At 47.6% G+C, this 18443-nt stretch overlaps 1 protein-coding gene across 21 annotated transcripts in view; it reads left to right on the top strand.

The window, feature by feature from the left end:
* The window catches only part of FAM168A (family with sequence similarity 168 member A), a 208890-nt gene that overhangs the window by 178537 nt on the left and 11910 nt on the right, over positions 1–18443 (top strand). For 15 of the 21 annotated variants that reach the window (XM_075140376.1, XM_075140396.1, XM_075140379.1 and 12 more), the window contains 2 exons: positions 1754–1834; positions 13112–13237. In XM_075140376.1, the coding sequence (XP_074996477.1) occupies positions 1754–1834; positions 13112–13237 (207 nt within the window). The remainder of the gene's footprint in view (positions 1–1753; positions 1835–13111; positions 13238–18443) is intronic. The other 6 variants (XM_075140392.1, XM_075140395.1, XM_075140394.1 and 3 more) reach the window with 1 other exon arrangement.

Raw genomic sequence — 18443 nt, 5'->3', positions numbered from 1 at the left:
TAATGAAGCGGAGAGTAGGCAGGGATATTTCTGATTTAAGATCTTCATCATTAATGTTCTGCTTGCAATCACTGGATCTGCAAATAACTTTCCGAGGAGCTTCTTGATTGCTAAAAGGCTGTATATATTCCTGAGTACGATGACAACATAGTTTTATGTAGCCTAAAAAAAAAAAAAAAAAAAAATCTGTTAAACTGCTGCTTATCCAACATTAACTACAGCAATTTTTAATTAACCTGATTTAGAAGCCAAATATATCACTGATGAAAATGAGAGGGTAGAACATACAGTCATTTATTCCAGTACAGTGGTCATGATTGTTGAATTAGATTTATTCAAATGAACTTCAAAATTTTGCTGCAGTAGTCGGCTGTGTGCCGGGTGCCAGATCTTAGAAATCTGCACGTGGTCGAAGAGCGGTGAGCTCTGGGGCAAGGGAGGGAGAGATTGCGCTGTGTTTGTCTTGCTGCTCGGAAAGGGGGCGGAAAGACCCGCGCTCGCTCTTATTTAATAAAGTAAAAAAAAAAAAGATGGGGTGCGAATCGACTGCTAATTACCTCTTTCCAGCCTTTGCTGGCAACCAGCAGACAGCGTCAATGGAGCTTGGCGTGGACGGGCTCTCCAAGGGTCATTTTGTTTGCCGTTGGGTTGGCTCTGCTCTGGGACGATGGCCAAGGAGATGCACAGATAAACCAGGGCAGCGGCCGTGGCGGTGAAGCACAGCAAAGCCAAACTCTCCGCCAGCAAAGGAAGATTAACATGTCCCGTTCGGTCGGTCTGTCGGAGGGATTTACGCCCGAGCATGTAAGAAGGGATGGAGTTATTTGAGTGTTACGGTTTTCAGTCGGGAAGACTTCCAAGAAATGGAGGTAGGGCAGTAAACAAAAAGCAAAATGGAGCAGACCGAGGTGCGGAGGTTGTCGTCTGTGGTCTTCGTGGAGGACAAGAACTTCTAATGAAGTAAGAGTTTGGTGCAAGACATCTGCACGGTGCGTGGGTGCCCATAGAGACTTGCTAACTGCTTAGATGATTTCCCCTGAACTCCCTATGACTGATCCGAGTGAAGATGATGAAAATTGAAGATGCTCTGCAACCTTTTCTAAAGTGCCCATTAAAACCTCATGTGGCTTCAAAGGGTACGAGCTGCTCTGCGTGTTCCTTCCAGGTGGCCTGGCAGGTAATCGGGTCTCTCCCAGGGATGGCAGTTGTGCAGCCATGAGTGAATATAAGGGCTGGCATGTTTTCATGCGACATCTCTACCTTCCCTTTAGCAAGAAGCTCTGGTTAATGGAAGTGCTGAGGACCGAGGACTCGGGCTGGGTGCTGAGCTCTGCTGTTAGAATGCAAAGTGCTACGATGATCAAGCTACGATGGCTGCAAGCAGCCAAGTAAAACCTTTCAAATATAGCTGTGCTGGTGGTTTTTCATAGCTGAATTCTGCATTTAGTGTGTGTATTTTCTCGGTAGTTTTCTTCAGAGCACATTGAACATTTCTGCATTCTGCATTCTGGTTATTGTCCTCTTTTTCCAGAGGAATAAAGATGAAATATTGATGATATCACGTGTAAGTCTGTAGAGCACATTCATAGTCCTTCCTATACCCTGGCCAACTGAGAATACATCTGTGCTTTCCCTCTCAGCTGTGCCGATGGCCTCTTTGCTCACACAAGTTGTTTATTGCTTTCCAGGGATGCTGTCCTCTTCTCCCTCCCTCTTGACGAAAGCATAATTTCTCTTTTTTTTCTCATTGCAGGTTATCCGACGGGCTATCCCACCGCTGCCCCAGCCTACAACCCAAACATGTATCCAACCAGCAGCCCTGGCTACGCCCCAGGTAAAAATTTGTGTGTGGAGACGAGATCGGGCGTGTTGAAGCATGCGGGAGGATTTACGTTTTGCTGCTCGGTGAACAAAACCCAGCAGTTTCCCTGTGCTTGTCAGCAAATACTTTGCAGGGAAGGGGCCTGTGTTAAGCTCTTCCCTTCCTAACTCCGCCATTAACTTCATGCCCTCCGTTGGGAATATTTATCTATGTTGCAAAGTACTTTTGAGCCACAAATTATATCTTCATACTAACCCCAGGAATTTTGCAATCCTCATCGCTGTGATACCTGCGCATTGATGGCTTTTAATATTTTCTGAATACCGCATGCTGTCTCCCCGAGATTGCCTTCCCCTTCCCCCTGCTTGTCCTTCTCTCCTCCTTCCATGTCATAGATGCAGAAGTGTCAGCAACCGTGTCCTGTTTGGCATTGGATCTCCCGTGCCGTGTCTTTACTGTCCCCCCCTTTCCTGTGGCACTGACGGACTCTGGGTCTGTCCTGGTGTCTTGTCTCCAGCTCCTGCCCTCCCCACCGCCCTAAAATGGCTCTTCCAAAGGTGCAGCAAGCTCCTCCTGGCCAAACTCAGGAACTCTTCTGCCTTAGCTTTGGTGTGCTGGTTATCTTTGACAGCACCAGCTGCACTCTTCTCCATAAAATCTTGTTTTCCCTTGGCTTTCCCAGTTTGGCCAGTTTTTTTCTACCTCTGCCACAGCGTATCCATTGGGACGTATTTGTCATCTGCCTCTTCAAGCTTTCCATGAAAGCTCAGCCGGGCTCTGTCTTTTATTCCCTTCTCTGCTACTCCCCATCTATCTCTGGGAAACCTTTACTTGGAGGTACAAGGTCTTCATTTTTCAGGGAGATCTTCATTTTTCACACCAGCCACATGCTCTTTTGCATCCTCCTGTGCAGTTCCTCTGAACCATCCTACCAGCCAGGCTGATGGGTAACGCGTTCATCCTCTGCAGCTCAGCCCCTACCCTGGAGCCCTGCTCTCTCTGCCATCTCCAACCTTGGCAAATTCTCCTCCATCCTTCTGGAGAGCTGGTACAAAAATCATTTGCCCAGTCCACTGCTTTAACTGTGTCATCCCCCTCTTTGCCTCCCTCTTTCTCACATCCAGCACAGGCAACTTGTCTTTATTTACAGAAGCAACGCCCACTCCATTAATTCTTGGTGTCCAGAGCCTTTCTGCTCTTTCGGCTCAGCCAACGATGTCTGTCCTCTTCACCTCTTACCTTTCCAAGCAAGTGTCTCCCTTGTTCCTTCTGCTCCTCTCACTGGAAGGCTTCCCCTTATCACCCACAAAGCCATTTCTCCTTTGAATTCCTCCACGAGCCATGATTTTTTTTTGACAAAAACCTATGACTAGACTGCCAAGCTCTTTCCCTTCCCTGCTGTTGAGCACCATCTCTCCACACCTTCCTTTTGTCTGGTTTCCGCTGTTGTCTCTTGGCCAAACGCTGGTTCCAGTTACGCTGCTCTGTGGATGCAGAGAAGGGTCTGGATGGAGGAGGACACGCACACATGTCCAGGACCTTCCCGCCTGGCTGGAGAAAGCTGGAGAGGAGAAAGCCATCTAAACATGTGGGTGGCATGAATACAAACCCAGTCATGCCCTGTCCATCACTTTGAGGTTGAACACCTCATCTACATGAGGTGGGGAGAGGGGGGAATTGCTTATAGCCAAGTGCTACCAATGGCAGAAGATTCATGTAGATTAGGACAGAATGTAAATTAATCACGGGAGCTGCTCTCAGATAACTTCCAGCAAGGACACTTCTTATTCCAGAAGAAGTGGACCTTCCACTGTTTTTAAGTCAAAGTTACTCCGAAGCAGGAGTCATGGAGTAATTCCCACCTGTCCACAAGGAGTTGTCTTCAGCACAGCACGGACTAATGAGGTTCTGTGCTTAATGAGGAATATTTGAGTTGCTCTGCTAAATCAATCACTTGCTTTTTTATGCTTTTGAGCCCAAACTTGGAAACCTTTCTAGAAGTCTTTTTCTTTTTGAAGACTTCTCTTAGGCCCTCGCTCGGGAAATCATTTAACTGAAGTCAAACCGACATTTAAGTACTTTACTGAAACCAGCCCTTTGGAAGGACCAAGCCACCTTGAGTTTTTAAAGCGCGGTTAAGTTCTCTGCTTTCAGCCAAATTACCTGGGGGACGGGAACCTCTTGGCATGACAAAGGGTGGTAAAAACCCAAGGGCTAAGTAGCAGTTTCGAAATGTAACTCTCATCCAGGGTGAATTAAGTGAAAGGTAGTATAAGAAAAGGAAATCTCCTATTTAATAGCAATCTTGAGATCTTGTTGCCCAGAGGAGTTGTGGATGCCCCATCTTTGGAAGTGGTGAGGTTGGACGGGGCTTTGAGCAACCTGATCTAGTGGAAGATGTCCCTGCCCATGGCAGGGGGGTTGGACTAGATGATCTTTGAAAGTCCCTTCCAACCCCAACCATTCTGTGGTTAGAACATTATTTACTAGCCGTGGGTTTTGTAGGCTGTAGTGTGATAGCAGAGCGTTTTCTTTAAGGGCTACGGTCACATAGGTCAAGTGCAAGAATTGGCAGTGTCTGAACCGTGATTGGAAAAGCATTTCTGAAATCGGGACTGAGCCTCTTCTCATGGTTTTTATGAAAAAAGGCCTGAAAAAACCTCTTGCTCACCCATTTCCAAGCACACATTGGAAGATGAAAAATAATATCTCGCCCTTCGTTTTGACTTCATGGCTTTTCAGTTGGCCGAGATGTTTATTCTGAATGCTTCGCCTCAAAAGAGCTGCGGGATTTTAAAACCCCTGAATAAAGCCGTCTTTTCAGCTAAGTGTTCAGTAGTCATCGGAGTGAAATAGATGCTTGCGTAACAAACACAAAGCCGGACTTTGTGGCAGTCTTGCTAAATCCTTTCTCCTCTGAATTGCCAAGTTTTCAGTCTCCTGGTTGTCATAAAATCAGTGGATCCCCAGGCTCGGGAGCTTTCCAAGGCTGATGAAGCAGGAATGAGGGTTTCATTGCCAAAAACTTTTGGTGCTGTCTTCTCCACATCACAGTTTAAATTCACGGTTATTTTGCAAGATTATTAAATAAAGGCGTTTACTGCGGATGACTCTGTAAGGGATCTGTTGTGTTTTGTTTGGTTTTATGTGCTTCTGGTAGGGTCTTCAGCTGCATTTCTTCCCATTAAAAATCCTAATGTGTAATATGAAACAAGTTTTGTTGCCCTAGATGTGTGCTGGCCACCCTCAAATTCCCCCGAAGGATATAACACTGAAAGAGTAAAATGAAAAAAAAAACCACAAATTTATTAGCGGCTTGTCCTGCCAGAGGCTGGCAACGTCCTCCCTGCTCGGCCAGGGACGTAAATACAGCAGCGTTCCTGCGTATTGGCCTGGACGTGATAAAACGTCCGCTGCCTGTGCCTTGCGCAGGCAGGAGCTCCACCGCTGAGTGGGGAGATGGCCAAGGGGACACCCAAGTGAGAAGGAGCACCAAAACGCTGCAGGACGAGGAATTTTGGGGGGGGGAGGGTTTATCTTGCTTCTTGTACATCTCGGATGCCATCCTTGGGAGGCTGGAGTTCCTATTAGAAAACAAATTGAAACAACCCCCAGAAATGCTGTGTTGCTATCCGAACAGAATACTTCTCTTTGCAAAATCTTGATGAAGTCCACACATTCCCTTGGAAAGATTTTATTTCAGCTTAGTTTAATTTTCCAAATTAAAAAAAGACTAGGAAATTGTCAAGGATTTTAAACAGCTGCAGCAATTGCCACATTTAGGCAAGATTTGGTTCCCTTTAGCTGTACAGATCTCAGGTCTCTAACCCTTCCAGCCCAGGTCCCTCTGTGTTCGGTGGAGAGAAAGAGAGGCGGCCCCAGAGAGGCATTTAGCCCACCTTTGGGGACAGACTCCCCATGGGTGCCTGTCTGTCCTACCAGGAGAACTTGAGATGAATCCTGCCTGGGACGTCCTTCATGCTCATGAGGAACAGGAACCCAAGGGGGGTTTGTAGATGCTCTCTCAAGTAACTCTGATACATAGTCAAGATACCCTCAGAGAAGGAGACCTCTAGGTTGATGTTTTATGGGATTGCCTTCTTGGCATAGGTTAGGATGGTAGGAATAGATTGAGAAATGGGACCCACCTCGCGTGTAAAAGCGTAGGTCCTGGAGTGGGCCTCCTTCTCTTGAGGAAAGAAGTTGCTTGCACCTACAACAAAGATAAGAAGTGGATGCCCCAACCCAGAAACAGTCAGGAAGACCAGGAGAGAACAAGGAAACACAGGGATAACCCTGGAAATTGGGGGTTATCCCCAATTGGGGCAGCGAGCCCTTGGGTACCCCTTCTTGAGCCCCAACGTGCCTGCAGCAGCGTCTACAGCCTGCGTCCTCCATCCAGCAGAAAGGAGCCCCCACACTCAGTGAGGGCCGTGTTGTCCGTCGCCCTGGTCTCTCCTCCCTGAAAACGGCCAGATCGGCCTTCAGAAGTTTCCTCGCGATTGTTCGTTATGGAATAATCTGCCTCAAACCTTGTTAGTCCGTGGCTTTTATAAGCACAAAAACACGAAGACTTTGATTTTTCCCTACCTTTGTCCTGGCGGCTGCGGCTGTGGGTGTCCTCTCTTTCATTAAAGATGCTTAACCTCCCCCGTGCTTTGATTCTTGCTATATTTTATCGCTACAGTACTTTGCAGCAAGCAGTTCTGCAGATTAATTAAGGCTTGAGTTACTGATTTTTTTTTTTAAAGCAATGCAAATAATTGTCTGTTGCTTTAGATTTGCATGATGTGAAAGGGGAAGCGAAAGCCCTGGTCAATCTTCTTTGTGCCAGCCAGCCTTTTGTTCACTCCCCCGACGCTCCCTTCTGAAGTGCAATCCTAATCTTTACTGACTTGCTTTCTCTAAAAAAATGCTCTGATCGTTTTTGTCCCCCCTCGCCAGATCTTTTTGTTACGCAGCTTAAGGCTCAAGCAAGAAAGCAACCACAGCCGTCTTGACATTTAAATTTCATTTCTCTGTTTATGATTCTTAAAAAATGCGTTTAATAATTTCCTATCATCCAGAAAGCTGACAGGTCATTTTGCATTGAGAACAAAAAAATCTTCCAGTGCGTAACACAACGTAGCTAAGCACTAAATTAGCGAGGAAATGGTGAAGATTAAAACTGGTGCTCCTCAACCCAACTCTGCTTGTGCAGAAACCTCCATCCTCCCCATAAACAATCATGCAGCTCTCGAAATCAATGCGATTTAATATCACGGCAGTGTTTTTCCCCATTATTTGGAGATTTATCTTGTAGGAGGCATGGTTCAGAGCCCTCAGCTTGTTCGTGTGCAACCGGGAGGAAAGATGCTTTCGTGGACTCTGCTATGCTCAGACCAGCGGGATGCACAAGTGCCAGTTAGTGGAGGAAAAAAGCCTGCGTGATGCTGTGAGTGAGGACAGCATCTATCAACGTTATCTTTAGAGGCAGCGCAAAGGCTACAGAGGCAATCCTGGTTCGGACCTTTCTTAAATTTAGAGGCTTTTTCAAGCTACTTGCAACTCCCTGCCAGTTTTTATTGAATTATGTTTTTTAAGATCCCGATTCAGGCAAGATGCCGCATTAATAATTCCAGAAAGCAGGCGCGGGCTCCACCGCTCAGGACCTCCCAGCATTGTACCCACTGTCAGTGGTCACTTCTCTACGGAAAACAGACTTACAGGAGAAAAATTAATAATTTTTGAGAGACAACTAATGCAAAATAAGCTCCATAAAAATATTCCGGCAGTGGGTACATGCGACAGAGCGGGCAGCGTCCTCAACTGTGTTAAATGGAATTGAGTTAAAGTAATACTGTGGTTCAGTGGCTGAGTTAAAACCAGTCGTCTGTATCGGTACAGAGAGCATTTACTCAAATTGAATCAGCTGCTGTCATACAGGAGGCTGGAAATAACCCCGCCGCGGAGAAGAACATGCTGCTGGGGTTCATGCCGTCCATCAAACACACCGGGAATCAGAGGGGATCAGCTTTATTTTTAAAATCTTTGATTCTGAAACAGCAGACTAATTCTAAAGGTATTTTTAAGGAATTTTAGATGTTGAGCCTTTAGCTGCCTCGCTGCAGAAAGAGATGCTGGATGTTCCCAGCAGAGTTGCTGCTCTCAGAAGCATCCCATCCACCGACAAGGTTCTTCTGTTTCAAGAAGGTTCTTTCTTCTCTGGGCTGGGAGCGGGGTGGTACCCACTGGCAGAAATCCTTCAGGATCACTAAAAAAGCAATCGCAAACCAAAGTTTCATCTGCTTGGATATCTGATTCTCCGTATCTAGGTTAACCAGGCAAATGTGCCCCTTCGTACCACTTGGAATAGGGGTTGAAAAGGGTGGGAAGAGCATCCTTTGCTTGTGACTTCTGAATTTGTGTGATATAACTGAAAGTGAGTTGTCAGTCTTGAAAGAAACTTCTGGACAAGCTTGATCACCCTCTCTGGTCCACCCTAATGGTGTTCCTCAGACGAGCTCTCTCTGGTTAGGTGTCTCTTGCCCCAAACCTCATGAGTTTTGCTTGGCTTCCATGCAAAATCTTAGCAAGAGATCAGCCACCGAGCAAAGATGAAGACTGCCCTCTGCTCCTGCCCTTGGTGTGGTTCACCCCGAGTGAAGAGAAGTGCGTCGGTGGGGGTTAATTTTCAAAGTCTGGTTTTCAAATACCCGCTACTTATGTGCCATCCGCTTTCATCCTTGATGTCCTCCAGACACTCACGCTACAGTCCCCGACGCCACACTGGAAGTCAGCGATGCTCATGCTCTTCTGTTGACCTCATGGTTCCCAAGACCCTGGAATCCACATGGAAAATTAAATAATTTAGTGCCCCAAACTTCGTAATTGTTTCAATCAGAGAAGCGGAAGGAGACTTGGAGAGGAGCTTGGAGAAGTCTAGAGTCCCCTTGGTCCATGCAGGTCCACCAGCAGTGAGGAAAGGAAAACGGTAACTGGAACCAGTTTTGATTCCTCCCTCTCTCAGTGTCAGGTATCTGGTAAATATTTGCTAATGTTTGAGCACCAAAAGGATGATAAATTCTTCACCAGCTTATTTCAAACCCACCCTTCCCAAGGCATAGATAACAGCCAGCCACTGCGTTGCTTGCAGAGCTCAGCCAAAGGAGCCCTACGTGAACTGGGGAATGAATTTATTTCCCTCCCGATTCATTGAAACAACACAAGTTTCTGCCTTGTGTGATTTTCTTGCTTGTGTTTCTCCGTATTTGTTAGAGGGAGAGACACAAGGCAGGCTACAAGATCACTGCAAAACACCGGCATTGCAAACTCTGATGCTTGCAATAAGCCTGGTTATTTAGGACGGTGTTATTAAAGAAAATTCCTTTCAAGTATGTAAAAATGAGCGCCTAAAATCACTCCACTGCAGAGACACGAGGCACGCCAGTTTAAAAAAAAAAAAAAATGTATGTCTTCATTAAGCCTGGTGCATGTTCCCTCCCAGGCATTCTGTCTTCCTGAGATGGTTGTTTTGTTTTAACTTCCTTCATTAAAGCCTGCCTTTTTATTTTCCTGAAAGTAGGGCACACACTTTTCGCTGGCTTATGGAGGCTGGCTTATGCTTTAACTGCATTTATTAATAATGCAGGGGAGAAAAATGCTTTGCATCCATTATTTCAGTGCCCTTACAGAGCAGAACAGATACTTCTAAAATCAGCCTCGGAAATTAGGGGTCTCTGTGGGGATGGTGTGGGACAGGACGGAGGCTCCGATCCCCCATTCCTGCGTCTGGGACCTCCCCGGAGGAAACGTTGCTCTGCAGAGGAAAAGCATAGGCATCGTCTTTCCCCACATAAGTGCTCTGAACCCTCCTCTATAGGCGCCCGTCGACTATTTAGGGACATCAATGGGTCCCCTAAGGTGGGTATCTTGGGGTCTGGCGGGGTGAATATCCCGTAGAGCCTTGCAAGGCTTTCTAAGAACAAATGCTCCCACTGTTTTGAGGCACTCGGGCACACAGTAATGGGGCTGCCTGGGGAATTAAGCTTGTTGCAAATTTTGTCCGAGGCTCAAGGCCGTTTCCATCACAAGTAAGGTTGGCAGAGAGAAGCAAGAAATATATATACTGTATATACTGGATCATCTGCTTCGTCCTTTCGTTGCGATTCTCTACTCCAATTAATTCACAGAATTTTCTTCAGGCACATCTGGGTCATATTTTTCTCTTTTCCGCTTAAAATATGTCCTGAACATTACCACGTTGGCTAGAGGTCCTCGCAGGGGGACAGACCAGTCCCAGCGCTGCAGAGACCCACGCTCAGTTCACATTGCTTGCCCAGTTCCCACCACTAGATTTGCCAGGGATCCAACAGATAACGAATAAAAGCTCTTTATTTTTCAATGAACAGCCAAGGTGAGAGGCTAAACCAAACCCAGAAGACACTGGTAGGAGACAGACCTTAAATAATATTAGCTAGTCATGGCTGGATTGTAACCTCTGTGAATTGTAGCTCTTGCAAAGGACCCAAAGATATTAATGTTCCTAGAAGCCTCCTTGGTTCACCTTTTGTGTAGTTTTAAGTGATGGATTCTCCGAGGATCCATGATTTAATGTACAGAACATGCATAGCTATGGCAAGCTCCCAGCCATCTCAGACCCAAATTACCTTGATTTTTCGGTAGGTCTAATGCGGAAAGGAGAAACCGCAGAGGAAGGAATATAACATCTAAATAAATTGTTTCATCAGTCTTGGAGATTAAAACCTTTGTGAAATCCAGAGGCAAAAATGAATCTGATTTTGAATAAAAGCGTAAGTGAAGGAGTGTTTCTGTCTCAGCGCTGGGAGTTAGCTCTCCACTGTGATCTTCAGGAGTGCAGTGTACCATGGAAAATAAAGCAAGGCAGTTTGGAAATCCTTAATAACTCACAAACCTTTGGGAGGGGGCACAGGCTCGGAGCAGAACGTGATCAGTGCTCGAGGGGAGGAGACATTGCGCTCTGAGTCTCTCACTTCCCACAAACCTCCTGGTTTACTCTTGAAGAAGGTGAGGAGGGAGGAGCACGTTTCCACGTCTACAGCAGCAGAGCACCATCCAGCCAGATCTTGCACCCATAAACATCTCCGCAGAGCTGATGGTTGCCATGCTGTCCAGTAAAGCATTGCTGCTGGGTGTCCTCCACGCTCCTGGATTTCTGTCCCACACTAGGAGAGTGGTCTCATGAGCTTTTGGTGCACCAACAGACCTGCAGCAGTGCTTCTCCGCTCTCTCTGGGCAGTGGTGTCCAACCATTAGGACCTGTGGCACGGCTGGTGTGGGCTGTGGCACCAGCACCAATGCCTCCTCGGCCTCCTCAATCACTCGTCCCCAACGTCCAGCCCTGTGGCACTCCAGATTTACAGTTACATCTTCAGAGATGGTTAATTAAGAGTCTGATGGTTAATCTGAGCAGACACAGAGGCGTTGGAGGTTTGAAACATCATTGATCTTGCCTTTGGGCTGCAGAAAGGTTTATAAGCCCTGACCAAGTCATGAAGTCCCTTCCGCGGGGCTTAGCGCCGAGCCCCTCAGCGGTAGGAACTTGCTTGGAGAAGGAGTTATGAAGTGCAGCTTTAAAATGTCTTCATGTGTGACTCCCTTGGGACCGACGGGAGGATAAGGAACCCACCACCTCCTCCTGCGGGCCATGGTGTCCCTCCCAAAGAGCTCCTCTTTCTGCACCAGACGGCTTTGTCGGAGCTTGGCTGGTTCTGCTATCAGAAACAGTTCCCTGCCTACAAAATCACACCTCCGTTGTTCCTCTCTTGCCCAAAGGTCCTTTTATTTTTTCTCCAGAAGTCTCTTGAGTTGGCAGATCTGACCCAAAATCCCTTTACCACATCTCTGGGGAAATCCTACCTGTCCCCACCCATGTGGGGAGAAGGGGACAACGGGGACATACCCTGACCTCCAACCTTCTAGAGATCTCAGAGAATTTAGTAATTTGGTATAGAGAGAGCGTGTCAACAGTCTACCTTCTGCGTTCACAAAAAATACCTTTAAAGAAGCCATAAATCGGTGATTTTCTTTGATTCCAGCAGCTGCATCGTTTTACCTCCTTCACCCTCCACAACTTCCCAGCGAGGTCTAATCACGAAGTGGCTTGCTGAGGATCGATCAACCCTCGCTTGGTTTTCTTGCCTTAGTAGCTGGGTGTGCGAAATAGGTACTGCGGTACATGAAAACCTGGAGCTTCTTTCTTTTATAATGCCAGCTAGAGCAGCTTGTTAAGCTGGTGAGCAGCTGAGGCTTTCAAAAGGAGTATGCACTCCGTTGGGAAGTGGTGGAACTTAAACCAAGGATGGTGGGGGCCACCGTTTGAGATTAGTCTGCAACAAAAGGTTAGGACAGACCCATAGTTTCAGGGGGAAAAAAAAAAAAGAAAATTAGAAAAAGAGCTGTTAAGCCTTTCCTGGAGGCACCGACTGTGTCGGTGATCTGCATTCTCCGTAGATGTGCTCCAGAAAGCCTTCCGTGTAATGGCAGTCCTTCTTAGATAAGCATTGGCAATGTGTTTGGATATAGGATAAAGGTATAGCCAGTGCTGGTTCCTCATACAAAGGTGCATTATGGCAGTTAGTGTAAGACCTTTTCCTCTTTCAGAAAATTTAAGACCCCCAAAATGACTGAATTCTATTGGTCCCTTCTCAAATCCCACAAGATTTGGCTCTTGAGATTCTTCTGGATTATCTTACTTGGCTTCATAAAAACTGGGATAGAGGGTGACCTGCCCAAAGCCACGGCTTCTGCTGACTGTCCTTTCCAGAGTTTCTAAAGATCACCCAGTGCTATGATGGGATAGTCACAGCGACCAGTACCTGGTCCACTGGTGGTACCTGCCATGCAAGCATCTCAAAGGGGTTTACTGTGAATAAAATGCCTTGCACACTCAGCCTGTTTTCCAGCTGGGAAAGGCCAAGGACAGCCATTACTGGTCCCTATGCACAGAGGTGACCAGTGGTATCTGGGGAGGGATGGTGGCTCTGCTGGCCACGTCCCCCAGGTGTAGATCTTCATGCAGGACCCTTAGCTCAGGAAACCAGTCGTTAGGGGTAGGTAACTGGTTTGCTGCAATGCGCTGTGCAAACCACCCCTCCATGGGGAGCAGGTGGGGCGAGAGGAACCGCGGTGTGAAATTCCTATGGATAGTTGTCCTTAAAAGGTGGGGGGGGGAGGAAGAGAGCAGCAAAGCGGTTCAAATGTGACATAAATGCGGGAAGTTGTATCTTCGTTGCTCTGTGTGACACCTCTTCTCTGTCTCCACTCAAGCTACACTTCTGATGAAGCAAGCCTGGCCACAGACCTCCTCCTCCTGTGCCACGGAGGGCACCTTCCACCTCCCGGTGGACACCGGGACCGAGAACAGAACTTATCAGGCTTCTTCTGCAGCATTCAGTAAATAAACCTTTTCTTCTGGGGTTTTACTTGGTTGTTTTGGGCCCATTTGCCTCCCCTCCTGTGGGTTATTTGGGGATGGGGTTATTTGGGATCAGCCTGTTTGCTGATCATTTCGTGTCCGCGCGCGTGTGTCCGTGTGTCCTTCCCTGGGCGCTGAGCCCTGACTCAGGTGAGGGTGCTGTAGCTCCTGGGGCTGCTCGCCGGCACCATATAGCAGATCCATCACCTTCTGTCGCTGGAGCTGCCCAGTGGGAGCGTTGGCGCTGCTGCCGCAATCCCTTCTGGGATGAAATTTTGCAGAGCTCTTGGTTTTTTTCTTCTGAAAACCAGGTAGCATCCCTGCTTCTTTCTGTTCGCATGTGTTAAAATCATGAAGAAGCATGAAAAGGAGAGCACTGACCCTCCTAGTGCTCCTTCGGAGGAGGAAGAGTCAAGTGGGGAAGGGTGAAGGCCTTTCTTTTACCCGAGCGTTTGGTCCCCATGAGCAACGTGAGGTTGTTTGCAGGTGTATATCTGCAGTGGTGATGCTCCGTAGTTGAGCATGCATAGAAAAACCAAAGGAAGATTATTTCCTATTCCCTTAAAAGTGAAAGAGAGAATTCCAAAATAAAGCAGGATTCGCAAGGAACCCGGGTGAAATTCCCACCTTTTAACTCCAACTGAGGCAGAGGCAGGGGGAGAAGATGCTGCTCAGGGATCGCAGTCAAACAGGCTTTTCCAGGTGGTCCACCAAAGCACACGGTAGTGAACAAGGTTATAGATTTGATGGTCGTTTCTGCCCCAGAGCCTCCTGTTTGCTTTTGTCTGGCTGGTGAGGATAGTGGTGGCCGTGACAATACGTGCCAGGGAGGACTTCGGCAGAGGCAATGCAAGCCTGTCAGGCAGCTGCCCATGCTGGTGTCCAGACCATGGCATCATCGCTTGCCATGTCCCCGTGTTCACCACTCCAAAGCTGTTCCTCCAGGCCCCTGCGTGCAGGGAAGGCAGACGGACAATAAAGCCAGGAAAAAGGCTGGAGGATGAGTCAAGCTGGAGGGTGGTGGCAGAAGCAGGACCAGACACCTGGAACCAGTCAGACTCAACTGGGCCATGCAACCACGTAGGACCTCCTGGAGCTGCTCGCAACTGCTTACTCCTGCCCACAATCGGCCGTGGAATGAGCCCCAAGTTCTGTCCTGTGTCTTTCTCAGGGGATCTGCCTTCTGCTCCCAGGGGTGGGAGTGCGCCGAGTGCAGCCTCCTTAGCTACAGCTTGAATTTACTGAAAAAATGTAAGTCTGTTTTTATAGAATCACAGAATCATGGAATCACAGAATGGTTTGGGTTGGAAGGGACCTTCAAAGATCATCTAGTCCAACCCCCCTGCTGTGGGCAGGGACATCTTCCACTAGATCAGGTTGCGCACAGCTCCATCCAACCTCATCTTGACTGCTTCCAAAGAGGGGGCATCCACAACTTCTCTGCGCAACCTGTGCCAGTGTTTCATCTCCCTCATCATAAAGAATTTCTTCCTTATGTCCAACCTATAAGCTTTCTTATAAGCCCCCTTTCAGTATTGAAAGGCTGCAATAAGGTCTCCCTGAAGCCTTCTCTTCTCCAGGCTGAACAACCCCAACTCTCTCAGCCTTTCTCCATAGCAGAGCTGTTCCAGCCCCCTGACCATTTTCATGGCCTCCTCTGGACCCGCTCCCACAGGTCCATGTCTGTCCTGTGCTGAGGACCCCCAAGCTGGACGCAGCACTGCAGGGGGGGTCTCACCAGAGCAGAGCAGAGGGGCAGGATCCCCTCCCTCGCCCTGCTGGCCACGCTGCTTTGGATGCAGCCCAGGACACGGTTGGCCTTTGGGCTGCGAGCGCACGTTGCCGGCTCATGTCCAGCTTTTCCTCCACCAGTGCCCCCAGGTCCTCCTCGGCAGGGCTGCTCTCCATCCCTTCATCCCCAGCCTGTATGGATACCGGGGGTTGCCCCGACCCAGGTGCAGGACCTTGCACTTGGCCTTGTTGAACTTCATGAGGTTCACATGGGCCCACTCCTCAAGCCTGTCCACGTCCCTGTGGATGGCATCTTGTCCCTCAGGCGTGTCGACCGCACCACTCAGCTTGGTGTCATCTGCAAACCTGCTGAGGGTGCACTCCATCCCACCATCTACGTCATTGATGAAGATATTAAATAATATTGGTCCCAGTACCAACCCTTGAGGGACACTGCTCATTACTGGTTTCCACTTGGACATTGAGCTGTTGACTGTAACTCTGGACCTGGCCATCCAGCCAATTCTTTATCCATCTAAGGAATCATGCTTGTGGTGAACCCTTCGTGTGGAAATAAGAGGAGATGGTGATACAAAATTCATCAGAAAGCTTTTCCCACCCCCCACCCCCCCCACCTTTGTGCTATTATAGAAAAATTCATCTGTGCAATTCAGGGCACTTCTGTGTTGCAGGATCAATAAGGTTGAGATTTCTAGAGTGGCACGAGGGATTTAATCAGCAATTTTAATAGAAGCTGGAGCTTAAAGGCTCGCTATTGCTTTTAAAATCCCAGCCTGCTGCTGAACTGCGAAGCGGCAGACGCACGGGCCATGCCGACCTCCTAATCCTAATAAGGTGTTAGATAGTCATAATTAGGCTTTAAAATTAGCTGTCAGACGCGCTTTTCCGAGAGGAGCCTCCATCATCTCGTGTCATTAAAACTTGATTACGCGTCGGTTTTACCTGCAAATTGTTCTGTTTTTTCCCAGTTTATAAACATGGAAGATTACATCTGCCTGGACTATTATGTTTAATATCTTTTTTAATGTCGTAGCCAAATTGTCTATGATTCAACAATTGGGAAACCGGAGCAAATGTTAGCATTCAAGGCAGTGAAACCACACAGCCTTGAGCTGGTCCATATCTCCAGACGCCCATCAGAAATGAAGCGTGATGCCGAGAACCAGCAGCCTCCAAGGTCTTTGTTTGAAAAAATGTGTTCAGAATAGAAAAAAAATCCATAAGATTGAAAAACAGGAGGTTGGTTGGTCTGTAGGTGATGTTGTTGGGTGCCTGGAGGACTTCATGATGGAGGAGCCTCCACTTCTGCTGCTATGGTGAATACGGCCGTTTCAAACCTGCATTTCCTCTCGCTGCTTCCATCTCTCATTTAGAGTTGCTTTCCTGCTAATGTGAGTCAGAAAAAGGGTCACAGCTATTCCGCTGTTTAATTAACACATTTTTTCCAATCTGCGGTAATCAGGAGGCGGTGAGATGCTGTTTGGGAGTTCCTAGAAAGCTCCTTGTTATCTTCACGCTGTTTCAGTGCTGGGTGGATAATATGGGATATTAGCAGACTTGAAATCTCAGCCTTCATTAATTGCTGCCCTGAACGCTGGTTGAGTAAATTAGTTCATTATATTTGAGTGTTTAGATGTCTTATCGCTGGGCTGAGCCTTCACTTCTCCTCTCCATCCTACGTAGTCTTTGGGGCCCATTTGCTCTAAGGACGATTTCTCCCAGCCCTCCTGCAAGAGCTGGCCACCATTTCTCACCAGCCATCCCAGCCCACGTGCTTTTCCTTGCTTGTGTGAGCAGATTTTTTACCATTTCCACTTTTTTTAACCATTCATCGAGCTGTGACCAACACCTTAATGCCTTCATGGCACACCTGATGCAGTCCAGGGTGTTCCATGGCACCCGCTCAGCTAAAAAAAAGAACCCTTAAAACACAACTTTAAGTATTCTTGAGGATTTTTTCCCCAATTTAGCACTTAAGTAATAATGTTTCATGGAGCCTTCCTTGGGAATGCCTCGAAAGGTTGGGAAGGTGCCTCTAAAGGTGCCGCGTATCCTCGGTGCAGGGACATCCCATCCTCGGGGCAGGTCGCACCTCCTTTAGATGCTGTACTTGCCGTGAGGTCTGTGGTACTTCGCTGCCAGGTCACAAGAATTGGATTACGCAGTGTTATCATGGAGCTGCTTAAAGCCACCCCTTTCTTTTTGGAGAGTGAAATTGGTGGAGGGTATGGGGGTCGACCCCATATTCATCACAAGTCAACAGGTAGGAGGGTACCTCGAAAGGAAGCAGAAGAAGAGCAGAGATCCTTACGGGATGTCCTCACTCCAGGGAAAGCCTTTAAAAAAAAGAGACAAATGTGATCCGACTTGCATTAGAGGATCTTGAGCTGGTACCACTGGGTCTTCCTGCAAGGAAAATATAATTTTATAAGCACCAGACAGCTCAGAACTTAATGCAAATAGCAGCAAAAACCCGAAGTGACACCCACAGCCAGCAGGTCAGCTGATACCACTTTATCCTTTAGGTTAGGTTTATTTTTTGGGACAAATTTCCATGTTTTGGAAAAGAGCCTTCATTTCAGTTTGTTCCTCATATACTCAGCATCTCCTAAATGCTACAAGATAAGTTAAGGTTTCTTTAGACCTTCAGTAAAGTGTAAATCTGGGACTTGGATGGTCCAGCTAAACAGCCTGATGGGATGATGGGGAAGACTGGGGGATGCTGAAGTCCATTTTCTTTTCCTTCCATTCGAACAGAAGAAAGACAAAAATTGCAATCTGCCATATCAGGATGACAAATACTGCAGGGATCGTTTCCCCGGCTGCCTGCGCTTGCCTAACCCCTGCCCTCCCAAGCCCCCGCTGCTCCTCCCGGCTTGCCAGCAGCCTGCCGTGCCTGTTCACCGAGCAGAGCAAATGGCTTTTCTTCATGGCAATAAAGCAGATTTGCTACTTTTGTCGCTAATGCAAATAGCCTGCGGGGAGCGAGACAGGTATAAAGGTGCTTGAGCATCACTTGGGGTTGCCTCTCCCACCTGCAAGGTGACCTGATGGTCACAGCCTTCCTTTGCAGGAGAGGAAACTGCTCGGCACTATCCACCTGGATGAAATACTTAAAGGCATCCATCATTTTCACCTTAATATTAAGGTTTGGATCATCGGGGTTGCTGCTTTTCCAGTCATTGCTTGGGGACAGCAATACTGTGCCATGAAATTAGATCCTCCAGCAATTAAATTCTGGTTTTGCCCATCACACCCCAAGCAAAAAAGGTGAAAGGACAAAAATCTGGGGAAGAGGAAAGGAAAACCAGCATTCTCATCGAGTAGACATATAGAGATGGGTAAGCAGGTGTGGGGATACTGCTGTCTTAGGCGATTTAAGTGCTAGTTGAGTCTCATCAAGTCATGCCTTGAGCATTGGGAATACTCATC

The sequence above is a fragment of the Calonectris borealis genome, chromosome 1 (assembly GCF_964195595.1).
Source record: "Calonectris borealis chromosome 1, bCalBor7.hap1.2, whole genome shotgun sequence".
Taxonomy (NCBI): Eukaryota; Metazoa; Chordata; class Aves; order Procellariiformes; family Procellariidae; genus Calonectris; species Calonectris borealis.
The sequence above is the reverse complement of the archived record's forward strand: the minus strand, read 5'-3'. Positions and strand labels throughout refer to the sequence as shown.